The 20,064-nt window shown below is 30.9% G+C and overlaps 2 protein-coding genes across 3 annotated transcripts; both read right to left on the reverse strand.

The window, feature by feature from the left end:
- Positions 1-4,992: 4,992 nt before the first annotated feature.
- LOC112289274 (uncharacterized) lies at positions 4,993-7,481 on the reverse strand. The gene is made up of 6 exons (XM_024534367.3): positions 7,157-7,481; positions 6,841-6,873; positions 6,471-6,665; positions 6,163-6,225; positions 5,735-5,938; positions 4,993-5,536 (listed from the first exon to the last, which is right to left on the reverse strand). The coding sequence occupies exons 1-6, from the start codon at positions 7,403-7,405 to the stop codon at positions 5,405-5,407; spliced, it is 876 nt and encodes a 291-aa protein (XP_024390135.1). The 5' UTR covers positions 7,406-7,481; the 3' UTR covers positions 4,993-5,404.
- Positions 7,482-8,648: 1,167 nt separating this feature from the next.
- On the reverse strand, positions 8,649-10,569 carry LOC112290011 (glutathione S-transferase F9). Of its 2 annotated transcripts, XM_073537904.2 has the most exons (3): positions 9,489-10,569; positions 9,293-9,341; positions 8,649-9,085 (listed from the first exon to the last, which is right to left on the reverse strand). In XM_073537904.2, the coding sequence occupies exons 1-3, from the start codon at positions 9,633-9,635 to the stop codon at positions 8,988-8,990; spliced, it is 294 nt and encodes a 97-aa protein (XP_073394005.1). In that variant the 5' UTR covers positions 9,636-10,569; the 3' UTR covers positions 8,649-8,987. The 2 variants fall into 2 exon arrangements, with proteins under 2 accessions (XP_073394005.1, XP_024391634.1); XM_024535866.3 differs by having other exon boundaries at positions 8,652-9,341.
- Positions 10,570-20,064: the final 9,495 nt, after the last annotated feature.

The raw sequence follows: 20,064 nt of genomic DNA on the forward strand, positions 1-20,064 counted from the left end.
AATTTTTATTAATTTGAGGTAATTTTTGCTTAAACCTATTTTAATTATCTTTTAAAGATACCTATATTACTTATTTATTTCATTTATTTTGATTTGAGGCTTTTATGCTTCTATATAATAAATAGAAGTTCTTTCTATAAAAGGTAATATTAAGGGTAAACTTTTTAACTACTTTTTTATTATTTATCTTTGTTTTTTTATTATATCTTTCTACTAGGATCTTCTTTAATAAAATTTTTATTTTTATTTTTTACCATATAATTATGATACTACACGACATCAAAAATAATTTTTTATCTAAAAATGAGTTTTTATTCGATGCAAAATTTCATCCACTTTAAAAGTTCATTCAATTCTAACTTAATTTGTCTACTATGTCCAAGGCCATTATTTCATCTAACTTAAGTTTTTTCATTGAATTGGATTTAATATTAGACAAAATCTATTGAAAATTAAAATCCAATTAAAGATTGGAAACTCAACCTTCTTGGATGAGTATAATCCTTAGGAACAACTACAAGCTCCTTGTCACAATCTTTGTTATTCCTTTGTATTCTTTCCAATATAAAAATAAGAGATTTTAGAAGAATGCTCTAGCCTTCCATCCTTACTTGTGGTTGTGGTATAATATCTTTATTCATATATGCTCTGCAAGTTGATCTAATTTAGTATTGATAGCTTATTAACAGCAAAAATCTGCAACAACAAGCTCCATGCCAAAGTGTCAAAGGCTTATTGATTGCTTTGTCACCTATAATAAGAATAGAAGGCTAGAAGTTGTGAAGTTGGGCTAATTTTAACAACAACCAATTAGGTTGACAATAGACATATCTCAACCTTCCTAATTTCTACATATTTAATAATTTTATTTCTATTGTAATTTGGCAATTCTAACAAAGATGTTATACTAGTAATCTGATTAGATTGAAAAGACAATGGTTTATAGAATTTAATTATTCATGTATTAGAGAAACCATGGCTTCTAGATTTGATGAAAGATTGCAACTTTAGTACTTTATCACATAATGCATGCACTAAAAACAACTCTACAATACAATCACTTCTCAAAAAAATTATTATTATCAACAATGGCCATAGTTGTCAATGATAGCCTATGCACTTCAATTAAAATGTCTTTCTTGTATCAAATGGAAGTTCCAGCAATACTACCACTTAATTAATTATATAGCATGGACATATAGCCTCTGTTGGAAGATCATTGAGTCAACTTGTCTTGTTGCTCATTACAACTAAATTAGAGAATAATAACTTCTAATTATAGTGCTATCAATTCCTTTGATTTAATATACTAAAAGATAACTTATAATTAAAATATAATACAACTAGCAATGACATTAAGTAGTAAACTTGACAAATGAATAAAAGATGAATTCTATGATCTAAACGTAAGTATTCTAAGGCAGCAATACCCCTCTTTTTTTTGCCTCCAAGGCCTTAGAATTAATTCAAATTGGACACAAAAAGAGTAATCCATATTGCAAAAATGCGAGATACAAATCTAGACTATAGAAATATTAGATTTTTCAAATCTAGGGCTTAAGGATCAAAACAAAACAAAAAAAATTGATTGAAGTTCTTCAAAAGAGGCTAGAATTTTTAGAAGCTTGCTTCTAAATCTATAATAAATTAATAAATATATAGCCAATTAATAAATAAATAACCATTAATAAATAATAAATAGTTAATCAATTAATTAATAATTAATAATTAATAATTAATAATCAATTAACCAACTAATAAATTTATAATTACTTTAGAATTTTATACCATATGTTTGAAATAAGATCTTCTTTCCACCCTTTTCTTATCATCTACTTATTTATGATTTCTTACAAGCAATCCATCTAACAATTGTATTTTTCATAACTTAAGTACAAGTTACTATCTAAAAATAAGAGTAAGTTATTTTGATGACTCATAGAACAATAGTAGTAAAATATTAACTTACTTAAGATGTAAATGTTGCCTTAAGTATAATACTTTTATGCAAATACCTCAGTGTTTGTAAGTATGCCAAATGTAGTAAAATTATTATTTTTTTTTTAATAAGTTAAAATAAAACAATATATAATTTTTCTTAGACAAAACGCTTATAAAACTTAACAAACTAGTACATTGTGTGCTACAACACATATTGCCAAACATCCAAATTCCAAAAAAAAGAGAGAGAAAAAAAAAAAAAAAAAAAAAAAAAAAAAAAAAAAACTCTCTAAAAGTGTTTATAAAGCCTAAATTTTTTCTAATCACCACTTCTACCTTATTTTTGCGACATTACTATTATTAGTTATCAAAATGGTTTTTTTGTTGCAACTTTATCACATTTTCTTATTGCATTGACATACAATAATCTTCTTTGATGCAACTTTCTCCTTAAAAATTTTACTAAGGTTATCCAAGCACTAATTTAAAATACATAAAAGTAGATAAATTTGATAATATCTTGTAGAAAAGTTTCTTAGAAGCTTTGTAGATGTAACTTTGCCTTTATATATGTCTATAGATGATTAGTAGATTGAAAACTTGGCCAACAAATTGCCTATTTGTGGTGTATATATAAGATGCTTATCTTCTAAATTAGACATGTGTCTTATAAGTTGAACACATGTTGGAGGTCCTATACAATGTCGCTACATAACTCCTAATTAGATAATATATATAGAGATAAGAGTGAAGCCTTCTTCACTCTTATTAATTCCTTTCTTGCATCTAATCTAGTTTCAAGAGTTTCTAGTTTTTTAATCTTTGACAATAGTTATTCTAGTTTTTTCTTGAATATACATATTTTCTTATTTCTTTTTTGTCATCTTTCTTTGAAAAATGTTTCACTTATTTATTTATATTCTTTATATTTTTTTAGATTTTTATTTTTTTAATCAAATTATAAATTTAATTTTAGAATTTTTCTATATTAAATAGAATTTATTGATAAATTTTTTTATAAAATTATTTTTTCTTAATCATTTTTATTATATCAATTGCATGACTTGTGTATTTTTATCTTTTTATTCAATCTTATATATATTGATCAACATAAAAAAAATATAATAGTATTAATTTTTAAAAAACTTCTATTAAATCTAAATTAATTATATCTAATTAGAAAAATATGAATTTATATTTTACTTATATCTTATTATAAAAAATAGCTTAACTTAAAAATTAAATTATATACCACAATTACAATAAACATTTGAAATCAGCATATGCAAATTATCCAATATATACATATTTATAACTCAAAACAAAACAAAACAAAAAATGAAAGGTATCTCATGTCACAATTTCTGCAAAACACATAATTTTTTCTTTTCTTAAATGTTCTTTTTGTACCATAAGTGCTTTATATTAATTTTTAAATCTTAATAAGTATATTTTTTTGAAATTTAAAAAGACTTTGCATAATATAACTTAAACATTTGACAAAAAGATGTAAATATTTTAATTTTCTAATTATGAAAGATAGCACAATTGTATCCACATTTCAATCTAATACTCTAATTTTTGTATTAAACAACAAAAATTTACAATCTACGACTAAAAAATAAATACTATCAAAATAATAAATGGTAAAAAGATCAAAATAAATACAAGCTAAATATTGCATAAACATTTCTTAAACTCCATTTTTTCTTTACTTTTTTATATATCCCTAGAAGAATCAAAATAGTCGATTGTAATTTACTTTGTTTTGTTTTCATTATAATTTATTAATCAAATTATTATTAATTAATTTTTTATTATCAAATTAAGGAATCAAAGATAATTCTCTATTTGTTTTTGAAAAATTGCTAGGTCGATACCTCTTGTGCTACAAATCTTTGCATATATACTTTGCAAAAAGTAGCTAGTTTCAACTTAAAAACATGCTTCTTGTTATATTTATTATTTTAATATCAAAATTTGATATGTCCTTATATAAATGTATTCTATTGTTTCATGTTATCTTATTCTTCTATTCTTTTGTCCTTACAAACCTTTGTTAAATTATATTTTTGAACCACAAAAATTAAAAAATATTTAGTTTTATTACATTTTTATTCATCAACAATAAATAAAAAGTAAATGAAAAATCTCATTTAAAAGCAAAATTAGTCATTTTTTGGAGGAATGTATATGCGGAGATAAGTGGCATGGAAAATGCCCATGCAATAAAAAAGGAGGTGCCCATCTAACAATTCCCTATCTTTTTATCTTCAAAAGAAGAAAAACAATTTTTAAGAATTAATTGTTCTAAAATGACATATTTAAATGTTAAATATAAAAGAAATTTCTAGCCATTGCCAACTTTTTTTTAAAATGCATCGTTATCAACCACTTAGTTGCCAACATCCAACATTTAAAACCATTTACAAACCTTAAATAGAAAAAAAAATGTATAATGCATTAAATATTAACATATCAATAGAAAATAATCAATATCTATATTACCTAAGTAAATAAAAGTTAGTAGAAGCAGGTTTAAACACATTAGGTAGATGGTATCTTCATCAAGTCAAATCCTCAAAGTTCTTTAAACACAACTTAGATTCTTAGATTCTTCTAAATATGCCACATAATTATTAAAAAATCATTTTATAATTTTCCTCCTTTAAAATAAACTATTTGGCTAATGAAATTCGCATTACAAACATCCTACTAGTAAAAATGCCACTATTAAAACTACTGTTATTTCCTTTGAATCCTCAAAGTTGTTAATATATATTTTATGATTCATTTTTCCTCCATCAGATGTGATGCACAGGTCCATTCACGTTGAAGGGCTCAAGTCCAACGACATGGAAACAAGTGTTTGGTTACAAATACATGGCGGTACGTGAACGTGTTAGAACACCCTTTGACATGGTAGGCAGATCATCACTAGTGTTGCAATACAGACGCTGTATAATACAACTGGATTTCCCAAAAGATGTGTGAAGGAATTACAGGCACTACATTTTCTGGCACTGGCGCGTTCCAATGTTGCCATCGATATTCTGTTGAACCACATGTAGTGCTACCTTCATTAATGTGTGCAGCATTGCATTTTGCAATTTGAATCAACTGGAACGGTAGATCTTAAGGAAAGAACAAGCCCAGGGCCACAGCAACATGTGTTGCATGTACACTACAAATATCTTTCAACATTATGAAACTACCGCGGTGAACTCTACAAGTGACTCATAATTCGCAGTTGAGCGAATGTCCTAAAAATGTTTCTACAAACAGTGAAGGTCAGAGATATCTGGTAAAAATGGATTCTAATGATACGATAAGACTGTAGAAAGCCCCCAACTGCTCAAACAAATTCTAATAACCTTGGTTGCAACTGTGGAAAAGCTCCATCCGATATTGAAAGGAGCGCTTACGGTGGAGGCAGATTGAAGTGAGCTGCTGCTAAATACTACTATTCGGCTTCTTTCCACAATCTCTCAATACCATCCATGTGTGCCATCCCCACTACACCTACCACAGTACCTTCACATTCCAGGAGGCGCTTCACCATCAGTTGGTCCCTTTCGTGCACCATGACTTTAACCTGCAGTTCCAACTCCATCGTCAACCACATATCCATACATGACGTTTCCACAGAAGAATCATAAATCATAAGAACATGAGATGAAATAGAAGTAACAGCTGATGGGCCCTACTAATAACTCAGGAGCCAAGATATTTGCAACCCCTACATACCGCATTCAAAATGCTTCCAAAATCACTAAAAGATTGAAGCTCTTACCAAAGCAGGAAAGGATTGTTCCATCCACGTCATCATTTCTCTCACGTTCTCTCGAGTCTTCACCCTTTCCACGGTTTCTTCAAAATCACGGTGCTCCATGTCTTTCATGAATGAAGGATAAGTATCAAGGTGTTGATTGGGATTTTTCAGCATTTTTAACACATCCCAGATTGTGATAACGTCTCTTAATCTCTTTATAGTTTCCTGTAAAATTAATCCACCCCTGAGAAAATTATAACAAACCTAATAATGCGATGATTTGTCGAACATGGTAAGTAGCGCTACACTCTCAAGACATGCAAGAACTGGTAAGTAAAAACTAATAATCCAAAAAGAAGAATAAAAAAATAAAAAATAAAAAAAGGAAAGAAAAAAAAAAAAAAGCAAGTTACAAAACATGTAATCGCACTAGTCATGAGAGAACATACATGAACATTCTGGTCTATGTAGAGAATCTCCGCATTCAATCGCTGCGCCTCCTCCATAGCAATCTGAAAATAGCATATCAATTTAATCCCCAAACAGCCACAGGCGGATAAATGAAAACACAGGCGAACACAAACGATCTAAATCATCGGGTCTGTTCCAAACACACAAAAAACAAATAAAGACAAACAAACATTTTAAAAAACAGCAAAAAAGGGAAAACTAAACAAGACGATTCTTACTTTGCATTGAGGAATAAAATAACTCATATCGAACTAGTATAGAAAGCTTCTAGGAAAAAAGAACTAACCCTAAACTCTTTGCCAGGCTCTACACCAGTGTTTCGAATAAGCTCATACATGGACTTCATCCAAAAGCCAATTAGCTTCTGACCCAAGCCTCCAGGCAAGTTAAACAGTTCTTGCAACTGTTGAAGGGGTGTTTTCCCCTTCCGCTGAGGGTTGTCTGACATTAGATTTTTCGCTCTCTCTTGGCACAATTCCACCTGTAAGATCAACTCCACAAAAGTGCTCAATCAGAATCTATCCTACGCTCAAGATATCAATTAAGATACTACCCCGGGAATGTGCGACAATTTAATCTCTCCTATCCATTGACTGAATTTCAAGAATAAAAACATAAGCGGATGCAATTTATTAAAACAACCACAAATAACATACCGCAACTCGATCGGGCCTCACTCGTTGTATAACCTGCACAGCACAACCACCGCGCATGTTCTTAGCTTCAAATCATGAAACTCCAAGACCAATTGCGCCACAATACACGACCGATCCCCAAGAATCCCACCGAATACACAAAGTCTCACAAGCGCTGCCCGTTGCAAAACCCTAAAAGCGGGAAAGGCACACAAACTTCGGATATATACAAACCTATCAATCACCCAATGAAATAAACAACACAAACAAAGCACGGAACAAAAAAAAAAAAAAAATCACACACACACACACACGCACGCCATGAAGGGACAAGTACCTCTCGAACTTGGTCGGCACTCTTGACCGAGACGTGAGCAGTGCCGACGAGGTACACCTGGGCACCATTCCTGGGATTACGAAGGTAAGACACGGAGCCATCTTCCGTGATTGTGGAAGAAGCTGAGCAAAAGCTCTCTCGTGCTACGAGAACAGCCGCGACCAAGTGCCGATGACGACATGAAGACGACTGGAAGGTAGAACTGTCAACCAAAAGTGTGCGGGCAGCTCTTCTCGCAGCAACAAGCATCGCAATTCTTTGGGCGAGGACCTTGCGAACTAGAATTAGGGTTTCGGACCACCACAACGTTGGGTAGCAATTGCGAGAGCTCGGCCTCGGCCACAAGCGCTAGCGGAAACACGGTCTTGTGAGCAACAACCGTGCACACAGTGATGGCTAAGAACCACGCGCGATATCGTGATTCCCAGTTCTCCGACACTTGGCAACGGCGCGTCGCTTGCCAACCGAGCTTCGCTGGGTCTCAAACGCACGGTTTAAACTTTTTGGCTGCTCACTTTTTCGATGAAAGTTGTTGATGGTTTCGAACACACGCGAACGTATCCCACTTGTGAAGAATTACCTGATGTTTATACATACCATTTCAAACATCGATGTTTTAATTGAAGAACATTGTTCTATTGTTTTGGTCTTTTGGAAATGTTCATTCTTGAATGTTTAGGGTGTAGCAATTGGAAATTCCATGAATAATATTATGCAATATTGTATGGATTAAACTTAAAACAAATTGTTCTTATTTTCTTTTAAAGTATACATTATCCGTCTCAAATGAACCTAATCCCATCATTGTTTGCAAGTGTTTTTTTTTTTTTTTTTTTTTTTTTTTTGAGAAACCATTTAAATATAATTCATAGGTTGAAACTCCATTGTTCCAAATTTTATCACAACTCTCTATTTTTCTACTCTTAATAAATGGCTTTTAATTAATATTACCTTCTACAATTAATATGATATTACTTAACTTCACATTACCAAAAAGCCACTCATACTACATCACAAAATCCTACAACTAACAAAAGAATTGGCAATTAATTAAGAATTAATTATAGTTTTTTCGGTTGTATGTGTTGCTATTTGGTGGCATTTCAATTGCACTTCCTCTCCATCAACCGTAATATAAATTTTGATTTTTAAACCTGTTCACATCACCTTATTTTTCAAGTAAATATTATATTCTATTAAAACCTACCTGTTATCTAAATAAGAATTTTAATTTTTTTAATTTTTAATTTTTAATTTTTTTTAAGAGTATGAGTGTGTGTATATACATATATATATATATATATATATATATATATAGAGAGAGAGAGAGAGAGAGAGAGAGAGAGCGAATATTTTTATTTAAAATTTAAGAATGAATTTAAAAATAAATTCTAAAATATCATAGAAATTTATGACTTCTTACATTTTTTGTTTTTTGTTGTAAAGCCATATTTGTTTATAATTTTTTTGAATAATTCATACAAATAATGCAAAGATAATTTTTTAAACTATCAAACTCCCAAAAACATAAAATAAATATAAAGATATTAATTTTTAAAATTTTTAAAATATTTATAAGTCTTATAAAGAATTAGAAATAAGATTTTTTTTTTTTTTTTTTTTTTTTTTTCTATGTGTCTTGTAATACAAAAGAATGTTTTGTAATACAAAAGAATGTCTTGTAATACAAAAGAATGCTTTTGTAAATAATTAAATAATTAAATCTTAAATTTTTATTCTTTATGTGTGTGTGTATCTATATATGCACACATTAGTGTCAAAATTTAAAACTTCATTCAAAGTGAACATTTTATGCAGAGAACTCTAAAATCTATTTATAAGAGAAAAATTGGAATAACCAAATGGTTGATTCAATGAAACAAGAAGGGTCGTACTTATCGGCGATGTACCGCATTATGGCTCTCGACTCTGCACACGCGATTACACTTCGTCGGATAGAATGTTTCCACAAACTTGACGAGAGCGTTCAAGATTGGAGTTTCTAGTCCAACACAAACGCCACCGATCGATTTCGGAAACGCACACTTTGCTGAGGCGTCAAGAATTCATTGCTACTATTAGTAGAAGGAAAGAGATAATAGAAATATAATGGTACAGTGCAGCAGGAGGTCGTACCAAACAACTTGAAGTCACCATCTTGCAGAAACGGGACCAGTCCGAATGGCTGCAAGATACACCGAAGCTAAGGTGAATAAGGGTGGTGCGGAATGATTTGTGTCATTTCCAGTCATGAATGTGTAACCTCGAGGCGGTAGATTCTAAAATTAGAGCATCAAGGGTTCGACAAAGACAGAGATCCATTGTATGTCACCTGCAAGGCCATGTACTTGGGCGTCTTGTGCTCTCCGTGCAAGACGCTAGTGCTGACGAGCTCAAATTCTACCTCCTTCTCAAGCAACACGACGATCGCCGTGGCACAAGCGTTGGAGTAGTACGTCCCATATAGATTGATGGCCATTGCGGAGCGCTGCCTTCTCAAACCAAGATATCAGGCTGTACCATCAGAAAGTCAGCGATCAGCTCATCGAACCACAAACAAAGCGCGCCTGCATTGTTGAGGAATCTACGCGGTACCCACAACCTCAAAACTTCAAACAACCTGTCCAGCAAATCATCGGAATTCAGAATCGATCTCTACATCGATAAGCGAGAACGCAAGTGGCGACCCATCGCAGCCGAGATGATGCGCAACGAGGCAGATAATGCTTGTACGAGAGGGAGCTGTCGATGCCGATAACTGCAGTCGTAATGACAGAAGCCGTCATGAATTGAAATCCACTGCAAACGCATAAAATAATGTTGTTGGGCAGGAATCTTAAGACAAGACGTGGTTCTCAGAAATGTTGTTGCGCATTTGTTCATTCTAAACAAAAAAAATCATGAACTGATGAGTTCATCCACAATTCACCTGTAACTTTGTTCACATGTAAAGAAGTATGAAATGAATTGTAAACAAATATTGTGAATGAAAATATATGAACTGTGAACAAAAATAATGCACTTAATTATTCAATTTTGGTTTTAAAAACCATATGCACAATATTTTGGCTCTATAGTATATCAATGAACTAGGTCAGGTGACCAAATTTGGCTGCACGGTACACAAATGAACATACATGTTTATTAAGTTAAACATATGAATTAGGTTAGATGACTAAACCTGGTCATTTTTGTTAAAACTCGCATCAACCTATCAATTTCTTCTATATATATATATATATATATATCAAGAGGAATGTTAAATAAATCCACAACTATTTGACATCACGTTTATATAACATTTGAATATTATATAGATCCAAATCTTACAAAAAGAGTTTTAAAAGCTACATGTTAATGTTATTAATGCCACATCTCATTTGTCATTTCATCATTGATTCCCTCCATTCCTATCTCCAACCCCCCTTCTTAATCCCATGTTCATGTTTCCCTCCATTGTTCCCTATTCTCCATTCCAAATTCCTTCCTTCCTCTCCCTTGTCCTTGTTTCACATTCCTTGTCTCCATTCTCTTCACTTGTTCAATGTCCCTTTTTTCCAAACTTTCCCTTATCTTTGTTCTCATCCCTCATTCCTTGTGTCAACTACTTGCTGCCTCTTTTGAACTTAGTATTGATGCTTGTAGGGAAGATACATGGATATTATTAGGATTATTTGGATATTTTTAGTGTATTACATAGATCAATGAAAAATGGAGGTTAGTTTCATGGGAATGCAATCTTTTGAGGAGGTCTTATAGATGGTTATTGAATATTACATGGTAAGTTGGCTCTTAAGGTTTATGAGTCTTGTTGTCAATTTTTGGTAGTGGATAGTTGGAAAAGAAGATTGGTCTTATGTTGATACTTGTAATATCATAGCGACTCCTAAGAATTAGTTATTATTCTTAAGAGAGAGTAACAGCCTCAATATTATCAAGCTATTCTCTTATTTTTTCAAAATGTGGAGTATAGAAAGAAGTATTTGTCAAGGTTGTTTAAGCTCTACCTACTTGACCATCACTATGAATACCACCACACTGAATTTTTATTGCAAGCTCAAGTAAAATTTGTGATAAATTTAGAAGAGGTGTGGAACTTATTTGCAATATGGGTCAAAAAATAAGGACGAGGATGAGAGGAGTTTGGGATTGGAGACAAGGAATGAGAAACAAGAACATGGATATGGGGCTAGAAACGGAAGAGAGATACAGGGATAGACAATCATGAGATGGCAAGAAGGAATGTAGCTTCAACAACATTGGAATTTAGTTTTAACAACTCCATTTATATAACATCAATAATCTTGAATTAAGTCTTGTGTGTAAGAGTGGTATAAAAAAGAATATTGATAAGCTTAGTCTTATCTCTATACATATTAATAAATTAAATAAAATCATCATAAAACTTCTTTAGAATGATGAAGCTTGTCAAATAAGTATTTAAATTATGTGACACTTCTATAACTAAACCTTAGATCTAAAAAACTTCAAAGAGATATTATATATAGTCACATGGTACATATAAAAATGTATTTGGATACAAACCATGTCTAAAAAAATTCAATAATATTTTGTACAAAGGTAACATTCTTTTGATTTATTTCTACTTATCTATATTTATTTTTATTCTAAAATAATAAAAATATTTTTAAGACAAATTTTAATTAAAGTCTAATATGCATATTTTTTTTAAGAATTAAATAAATTATAATTTTATCTCGTCAAATTCCTTTGAAAGGTTTATATTTTATATATTTAAGAAGATTCAATTAAACATATCTCTTAATGTATTCTATTAAATATCTTCTATATTAATCTACTTGAAATAGAAAAATCAAATTAAAATTATGTCTAATATCTAATTATTATTTTATTATAAGAATAAGTTTATCAATTCAAATATTAACTCTACGAACAAATGGTATTTTTTTTTGATGTTTTAAAATATAACAATTAGGATTATTTAAATTAATATTATTTTTTGTTGCAAGTCATATAACACCATAAGTAGAATAGATAGGACTTAAATTAACCAACAATTTCAAATAACTTGACATCTTTTATCAATATATTTCAAGAAATTATAGGTCTTTATACAGGATAAAGGTTTGTTTTTCCCTATCAGAAGTCAAAGACAATAGATAAATTCATTATTTTGACCAAAAACTAATTGTTTAGAGTAAAATCAATGAATAAATTATAATGAAATAATCAATGATCATGGAACAGAACCAACAAATCACTATAGAATGGAATGAGTAGATAATTATTGAGTAGAGCAAAAATACTATTTTAAGTTTACAAAGTAAATTCAGCTTGAAATGGAACCATTTAATTATTGTGAATTTAAAAACGTTAATATTTTCTTCATTAGAATCAATTAGTCGTGCTAAACTATAATCAAATCATGAACTCAAAATAAAATTAATTATGCACAATTATAAAAAATAAAAAAAAATAAATAAAAATAAAGAACTTTTGAGTTTATCATCATATAGACAATTTTCACTCAATCTACATCTTATTCTTTCATTATTTTTCATTTATCTTTTGTCATTTGTTTAAGGTTCTTTAAATCTATAAAAAGTTAGAAATCAATCTTAAATTTTCATTTTTAAAAAAAAGCGAATTTTTTAAAATCATCGAGAAAAAGGTAAAATATATTAAAAAAAACATGCACATGTATTGACCAACTACACTAACTTGCACATTCATTGTGCATGTTAAAGGTGAGTATATAAAAATAACCCTACCCATTCGTACGTACGTACATAGTACAAAAATACATTATGAAAGTTTAAAGTGAAAATGCTATTCACATTTTAATGCCGTGATTTCTAAAATCAAAATCAAAAGTTATCTCTGTAGAGAAACAACATTGCTTTGCAAACAAGTAAAGGACTCGGGAATTTCCAAAGTATATCAATAGCAAGAGGGGCATAATGACTTCACTTGGAGACTTTCTCTAACTACTCTTCTCTGTTTTTATGAATAATAAAAATTATAAATAATAAATAATGGTCCTTTATTTTAGAGAGGAAATCAACCATAAATAAATTCGAAAAGTTTTTGGCTGCTTTTGCATGCCCTGGGCATGAGTTCCTTACGTGTATTCCATTTTGGTAGGGTGGATAGTTGGGTTAATATTAGAACACAATTTCTTTTGCCTTTTATTTATTCATTTATTTCTGTCTACAGCTTTCCTCTTGAATTTTGCTTCTACTCAGTAACAGCTTCTCTTTGTTGTAATCAAAACTAAACAAAATAATGTAATCAAAATTCTACACCTTGAGTTCACAGTCCCATTCCTATCTATGCAAGAAGTCATACAGTTTATGAAAAGCAACGACAAGTCGAAGTTTCGTAATGAAACTGAACCCAAAAGGAAGTATAATTAGGATTGCATGGAAACAGCATCACCAGCGCAGAAAAAATTGTTGGGACCAACAAATAAACCCAAACATGGAAAAATTAATAGCAGTTCGCTACAAGGCTGCCGAGTGGTGCAAAGCAAAACAAATGTAAGCTATGTTTACTGAATAAAATCTAAATGGTGTGAATAACTCATGTGGGTAAGCCTTAAGCTTAGGGCAAAGCCAAAACTTTTTGCCCTAAAACTGTGTTCAGCAATTATAATGTGACCCATGCCCATCTGATATTACCACAATAGTCTTCTACACATTAGAAGCAATTCTTGTTGCTTTTCCCAACTCTACCTCCTCTCTTGTGCTTGTCAAAAACCAATGGCATGGTGAACCCCTTTTGGGAGCCCTTTGTGTGCATGTAAGTCCCTATACATTTGATGGTTCTAACTTCTTTTTTTTCTTCAATTTTGAGGACACACTTTTCTCCACACACTTATATTACTATTGTTATTATTATAATTATTATTATTTTATGTCTGCATCTTGGTACATCTCTGCTTCTTTTTTATTTTCTTATTTTCTTTTTTTATTTTTTTATACCTTTATTTGTATGTCATCTAATCTTTTTTCTTCAATTTTGAGCTTAGAAGAAATAAATTGGTTTTTGAAAAAATTTATGATGCTAATCTAGGTTGTAGTCTCCAATTATTTGTAAAGGTTGTTGAGTTTGGGATAGGATGCAGTGCATCAATGAGGTTTTGTATGCCTATCAACAATGCAATAAATTGCAAGTGGTGTTGAAAGAATGGAAATGGTTAAGTTTCTACAAACTACACTTTGTATAAATTGGGTCATCAGCAAGACATCTCTATTTTGCTACTTAATATTGGCTAATGCATTCCTTTAAAAGCATTACTATCTATAAAAATCATCAAACCAAAATTTGTTAATTTGTAACAAAAACTACTTTGCAATATAAGTCTAGATGTTTTGCTTAATTTCCAAATAAAAAATAATCTATCCTATCACAGACATAAGCTTTATTCTTATGATAGTATAATCTTTTTATTGGTTCAAAAGATAAATAGATACATTGCTTTCAGACCAATCTATCTTTAAAAGTACTATCTTTGCTTTTATTAATATATTGTAAATTCTACAATGCTTAGTTAATAGACATGATTTTATTAACATTCAAGTATCTCCTCAAATTGGGTACAAATACTTGTTGTTCAACAACTATTTTTTTAAATATATAAAAAGTAAAATACAAATAAAGAGAACATGGATAATTTAAACCATTTTACTTAAATAGGATTCAAAAGATAATCTACTATTTTTAATACCATATATAAGAAATAAAAAATATTCTTACTATGTACAATAAATTCTTTGGTTTTAATTATGTATTTAATTTTTTAAAATTAAAAGAACATGTTAAATATAGATGTAGAAATCATATTCAAATTATATAAAAAAAGAATATGAAGACTATTGAATCAATTTTAAAACCAATATGTTAACAAGGAGTACAATTGATTTTTATCATGTTACATTACTAATGTCAAGTCTCTATTGTGTTCTTAACATTGGTGTGACTACATTTTGCATAAAATTTCTTAGAGTTTCAAACATATTAAGCATGTCTTGTATAACACCTATTGTGCTTTTTATTTGAGATCTTGATTTGTTGAATCTATAGAAAGAATAAATCATTTAAAAAAAACCTAAGCATGTTTTAGATAAAACAATCCATATTTAATATAAATACATCCATTACTTATAATAAAGTATATTTATTTATTTATTTTTATTTTTTTAGATTGCAGATATATTATTTTTAATAATCTTTAAATGTTTTTTTATAACTAAAATAATTCTTATGGTAGTGAGATTTACAATTGAAATAGCTTTAACTTGAAGGAAATTTAAAAAATTAAAGTACAAATACGCTATGAAGTACAAAGAAAAATGTTTGTTGGACCTCTTTATACTTGATTAAAATAAAGCTACAGCCCCCATATAAAGGGGCTTGCACGTGAGGCTTGCAAATCAGGCTTTCTAATATGTAGAAGTTTAACAACTTCAAGATAAAAATAGATTAAGAGTGCAAAAATTTTTGGGCCTACAAAAAAAAAAAAAAAAAAAAAAAAAAAGGGAAGAAAAAAGAGTAGATTTTAATTATATATATATATATATATATATATATATATAGAGAGAGAGAGAGAGAGAGAGAGAGAGAGAGAGAGAGAATTATTTTTATTCATTAAAAAATCGACATTCAAAAAAAATTAAAATTAAAACATATGCTTTTGAAGTAAATCATACATTTTCTTTAAAAATATCTTTAAAATAACACTCTTTTGAGTTGTTTAGATGACATATCAAATCTCATTTTAATTTTGATTTCTAATTTAAAGATGTTTTGTAGTCCTTGTTTTTTTTTATATATATATATATATATATATATATATGCAAAAATAGGAACATTTTTTTTTTATATATATAAATACATTAAGAATAATTTTTAAATCTTGAAAAACAAAATAGACACGAACCAAAAAAACTAATTAAAATAATAATAATAATAATAAATTTATAATACAAAATTAAATAAAAAACTACTAAATAATAAATGTGACAATAAATAAATTATTTTATAAAAAAATGATTAAATTTATTATTTAATCCATATTTTGGTAATATCTTCTCCAATTAATTTAATGTATTCATAAATCATGTAAAAATAAAGTAATTTCTTGAATAGTTTTTATTTTTTTTTGTAAAGAAGAAGCTCTAAGAGCACAAATCTTTGTATATTCTTATATTTATTTCTGAATTCTACCCTCACATCCATTATTAACTAAAATATTCTGGCATTAAGCTTTGTATAAAATAGAGATGAATAGATAGATAGATAAATTTTTAAAATTTAAACTTTTAATTATCTTAGTCCTTAAAATTGTTAAATTAAAACTTTGCTGATATTTTATTGTGGCATGAGAAAAATTGATAAATATATTTATTTAGGTTACTCAAAAATATCTAATTTTATCATTGTATTCAAAAATATCTTTCGAACAAATAATATACGAGATCTCATAAAAATTATTATTATTTTCTAGATACCAATAAATAAATATTATTAAAATTTAAAAATTCTTTAAAAATTAAAATTTTCTATATAGTGTTAAGAAAAATGTCATTTAATGTGATTATTATGTAAAATCATACATCATCATTTAATTAGCATGATCATTTATTTACAATTTTTTTTAAAATTTAATTAGTAATTGTGATCAATGCCATACTTTAAATTTAGTATGAATCTTGTTATACTTAAATTGCAGACATAAATTCAAGTAGTAAATAATAAGTAAAAAATTTATAAATAAATAAATAAATAAATAAATATATATATATATATATATATATATGTATAGTTTATCTTCTCTATTTTCACCTAATTCTACATGCTTAGCCAATATAGATCTCCATATAATGTAATAAATAATAAATAAAAAGATGTAAAATTTTAATAAAAAAGTAATAAACCTATAGCTTTAGAATGTATATATAAATGTAATTTGAATTCGCATATTAGTATCACAAATCTTAAAACAATAACAATTGAGTTTATTCTTTATGTTAAACCAAAATGTGTATATATATATACATACACACACATGCTTGTGTTGTTCCAAAAGTACCATCTTCTTTCATAGAGGAAATAGAATTAGTAGCATTTTCCTACCTTGCACTGGAACCATGTGAGTTGATTCTGCATGTTCGTTCAATACATATATATATATATATATATATATTTCTATATGTATGTGTATATTACATGTAATATACATGAGATCACAAACATCAGTTGGAATCAGAATGAAATGACCCTCAAAGCGGAATACAACTCCTACACGGGAGAGTGCTTTGAATTCCACTGCCTCACTCCTTGTGATGAATGATTTGCAAAGTGTGTTACAAAACTGTAAATACCAACTGGCAAGGTGTAAAGCTTGCCAAACTTGACTCACTCGTTTTACAACCAGAATTATTGCAAGTTCGAGCTTTTGCTAATCCTGTAATTCTATTTTCAATGAGTCATTATTGCACAACGCTTATCAATGCACTTGCCAACAATCATTGTGCATTCATCAATGCCCAGGTCTAGGAAGAACACAGATTAGAAGAATAACATGTCACAATGCCGCTCAAAGTCTTCCCCATGAAAGTCTTCCCCACTTTGAAATGATCATGTCTACAAAATTATTGCGTTGGGTATATCCGTTTTGAGTAAAATAAAGTAAAAAATTAAAACCCCTGTTACTCATATATTCGGGTTTTGTTTCGAATCCTTGTGCTCTCAGCAATTTACATCCAGTTCTACAAACTTGATTGTAAGAAGAATACGTCGAAATATCAGTACAACATTATGCTCTCGATCGCATGCAAATTCCTCACCTTGGATGCACTTCTTTGTTGAGAGAAGCCCTAATTGTGTCCCTCTTCATGCTCTTGCTCATGCTCTGTGGCATGTGATTCATGCGGCTCTGCTGGGCAGGGTCGCTCATGGGCCGGGCCAGCTGGTCGGTACCAAATTGGGGCTTGTGAAGCAAAGCCCTTTCCACTCGAAAGAGATGAAGACGATGAAGGTCCACGCAGAAATATAGCCACCCATTTTGTTCCCACTTTTGCGAGACAGCAACGAACGGAATTGAGGGAGTAGCAAATTCCACAGGCTGCGCTCTAGCCCGAGCGGTGGTAGAGGACGAGAATCTAGCGATGTTTAAAGTTTTGAAGTCGGAGTCATTTTCTGAATCTGTAGTTTTTTGTCGAAGGTGGTGGCATTCGTCGGAAAGCATATAGTTCTGATGTTTCATTTCGGTGGCCACTTGGTCTTCAGCATCGTCCACGATTCCGAGCTTCATAGAACTTTCTTCTTCTGTCGCGCACTGCACGATGGTCGACATGGCGAGTCATAGGTCAGAGGAAGTCCTGGTTGGTTCCCAGCCACTGTACAATACCACGGAGTGCTGTTTCCTTTTTTTTAATGCTATGTTTTCCCCCTTCTGCCCCTTTGAACTGGTACCCATATCTCAATAGGTTTTATTCCTCTGTGTTGTAACAGTGGTGCTCCGGTGGAAGAAGTCGCCTTTCCGCTTCACTTCGAAATCCACACACGATTTTAACTCACAGCCGTGATTTGGCCATGTGCTGGATTCGGGTTATCCTCAGATTCTCACTCCTTCGCTTACAAGGAGTGGACTGATTTACTGCGTCGCTGCGTTCCCACGTCACTGGACAGCTGCCTTGGCCGCAACATCGAGCATGCGATCCTTTTCCAATCTGAAGACAGTCTCCTAGCTCCAGGCCCCTAGTCGCCGCTCCCTTGTCTATGCGAAGAGCACCATGCTTACTCCAAGCTGCTATTAACTGAGGAAGAAAGTCATGCGACGGTGTCGACACAAGTATCCACCGCACTGGAACACCTAGTAGATCAGGGATGAGTGAGCATGCCGCTTTTCCTACTCCTGACGTTAATTAGGGGCAGGGTCCCAACCCAAGCTCCATCCACTCCGCCGAAACTGCCCACGAGGGCCTCATTCAAAGCTGCCAGTGCCATACCACAAGGGCGGGATGAAACTTCATTGGACCTGATTAGCCTGGAAACTCTCAATGCATGCTTCCCACGTTCGTAATCCTTCGATTGTCTTGGTTCAGTCAAGGGTAATCAGGTCCAAATTTTTGCGGTGAAGAACTACGAAGAACAATACTAAAAAACACTCGGTCTTAACAACTAAATTCGGAATGAAATTTGAACATTAGCGTTATCTGTGTGATCACAGGATGGGATTATTCAACAGTTTGGTGCGAATCGTCCACTTTCACAATGAAGATATCATGTAATGAATGTATCAGTGAGAGAAAAAAAAAAAAAAAAAAAAAAAAAAAACGTCATCATTAGGGTTATGATTGCACGTTTTCAATAGATCTATATATGCGTATATACAGACACGCAGTGTAAAAATGAAAGATGTGGAAGCACCATTTAAGAATAACAATTAATATGATATTGAATAGTACATCTCCTTCAATTTCATTGATGGCAGAATGTCAATCATTGTTCACCTTCCAGAACATACAACAACAAAAAAAAAACTCGTTGAGCACTGTTTTCGGTTGTTTTCTGTTGTTTTCGTGTTTTTTTTTGTTTGTTGTTGGCATAATCATGAATACCAAAACTGAACATAGAAAAGGAAGGAAAAGCAAAGAAGCGGGTGTACAATTCAGGTCTGGGCCCGGTGCTAAGTGTAAAGCAAGCCGCCATGAACTTCACGGTTGAAGAGTTTTAAGGAACGCTGTCACTAGTGCTGGTATGGAGTTGTTCGCCGAGTGTCGCTCCTTGGAGGCAGCGGCGGGTGCGGTAGGAGCGAAGCCTTGGTGCCGAGGTTGCGATTTGTGTGTAGTCGGATTGTCTGAACCAGGCCTGGAGGATTTTCTCGGTGATTGTTTCACTGATGGAGAGGCAACGGTTTG

Source organism: Physcomitrium patens, chromosome 12 (genome assembly GCF_059467195.1).
Source record: "Physcomitrium patens ecotype Gransden chromosome 12, ASM5946719v1, whole genome shotgun sequence".
Lineage (NCBI taxonomy): Eukaryota > Viridiplantae > Streptophyta > Bryopsida > Funariales > Funariaceae > Physcomitrium > Physcomitrium patens.

What these genes read in the sequence shown, in the direction of transcription:
- LOC112289274 (XM_024534367.3), bottom strand. Translation starts at nt 7,405, where the DNA reads ATGCTTGTTGCTGCGAGAAGAGCTGCCCGCACACTTTTGGTTGACAGT. An exon ending in TGAGGCCCGATCGAGTTGCG is followed by an intron (nt 6,666 to 6,840) that starts GTATGTTATTTG and finishes TTGATCTTACAG; the next exon opens with GTGGAATTGTGCCAAGAGAG. An exon ending in ACATAGACCAGAATGTTCAT is followed by an intron (nt 5,939 to 6,162) that starts GTATGTTCTCTC and finishes TTAATTTTACAG; the next exon opens with GAAACTATAAAGAGATTAAG.
- LOC112290011 (XM_024535866.3), bottom strand. Translation starts at nt 9,635, where the DNA reads ATGGCCATCAATCTATATGGGACGTACTACTCCAACGCTTGTGCCACG. An exon ending in CCAAGTACATGGCCTTGCAG is followed by an intron (nt 9,342 to 9,488) that starts GTGACATACAAT and finishes TGTATCTTGCAG; the next exon opens with CCATTCGGACTGGTCCCGTT.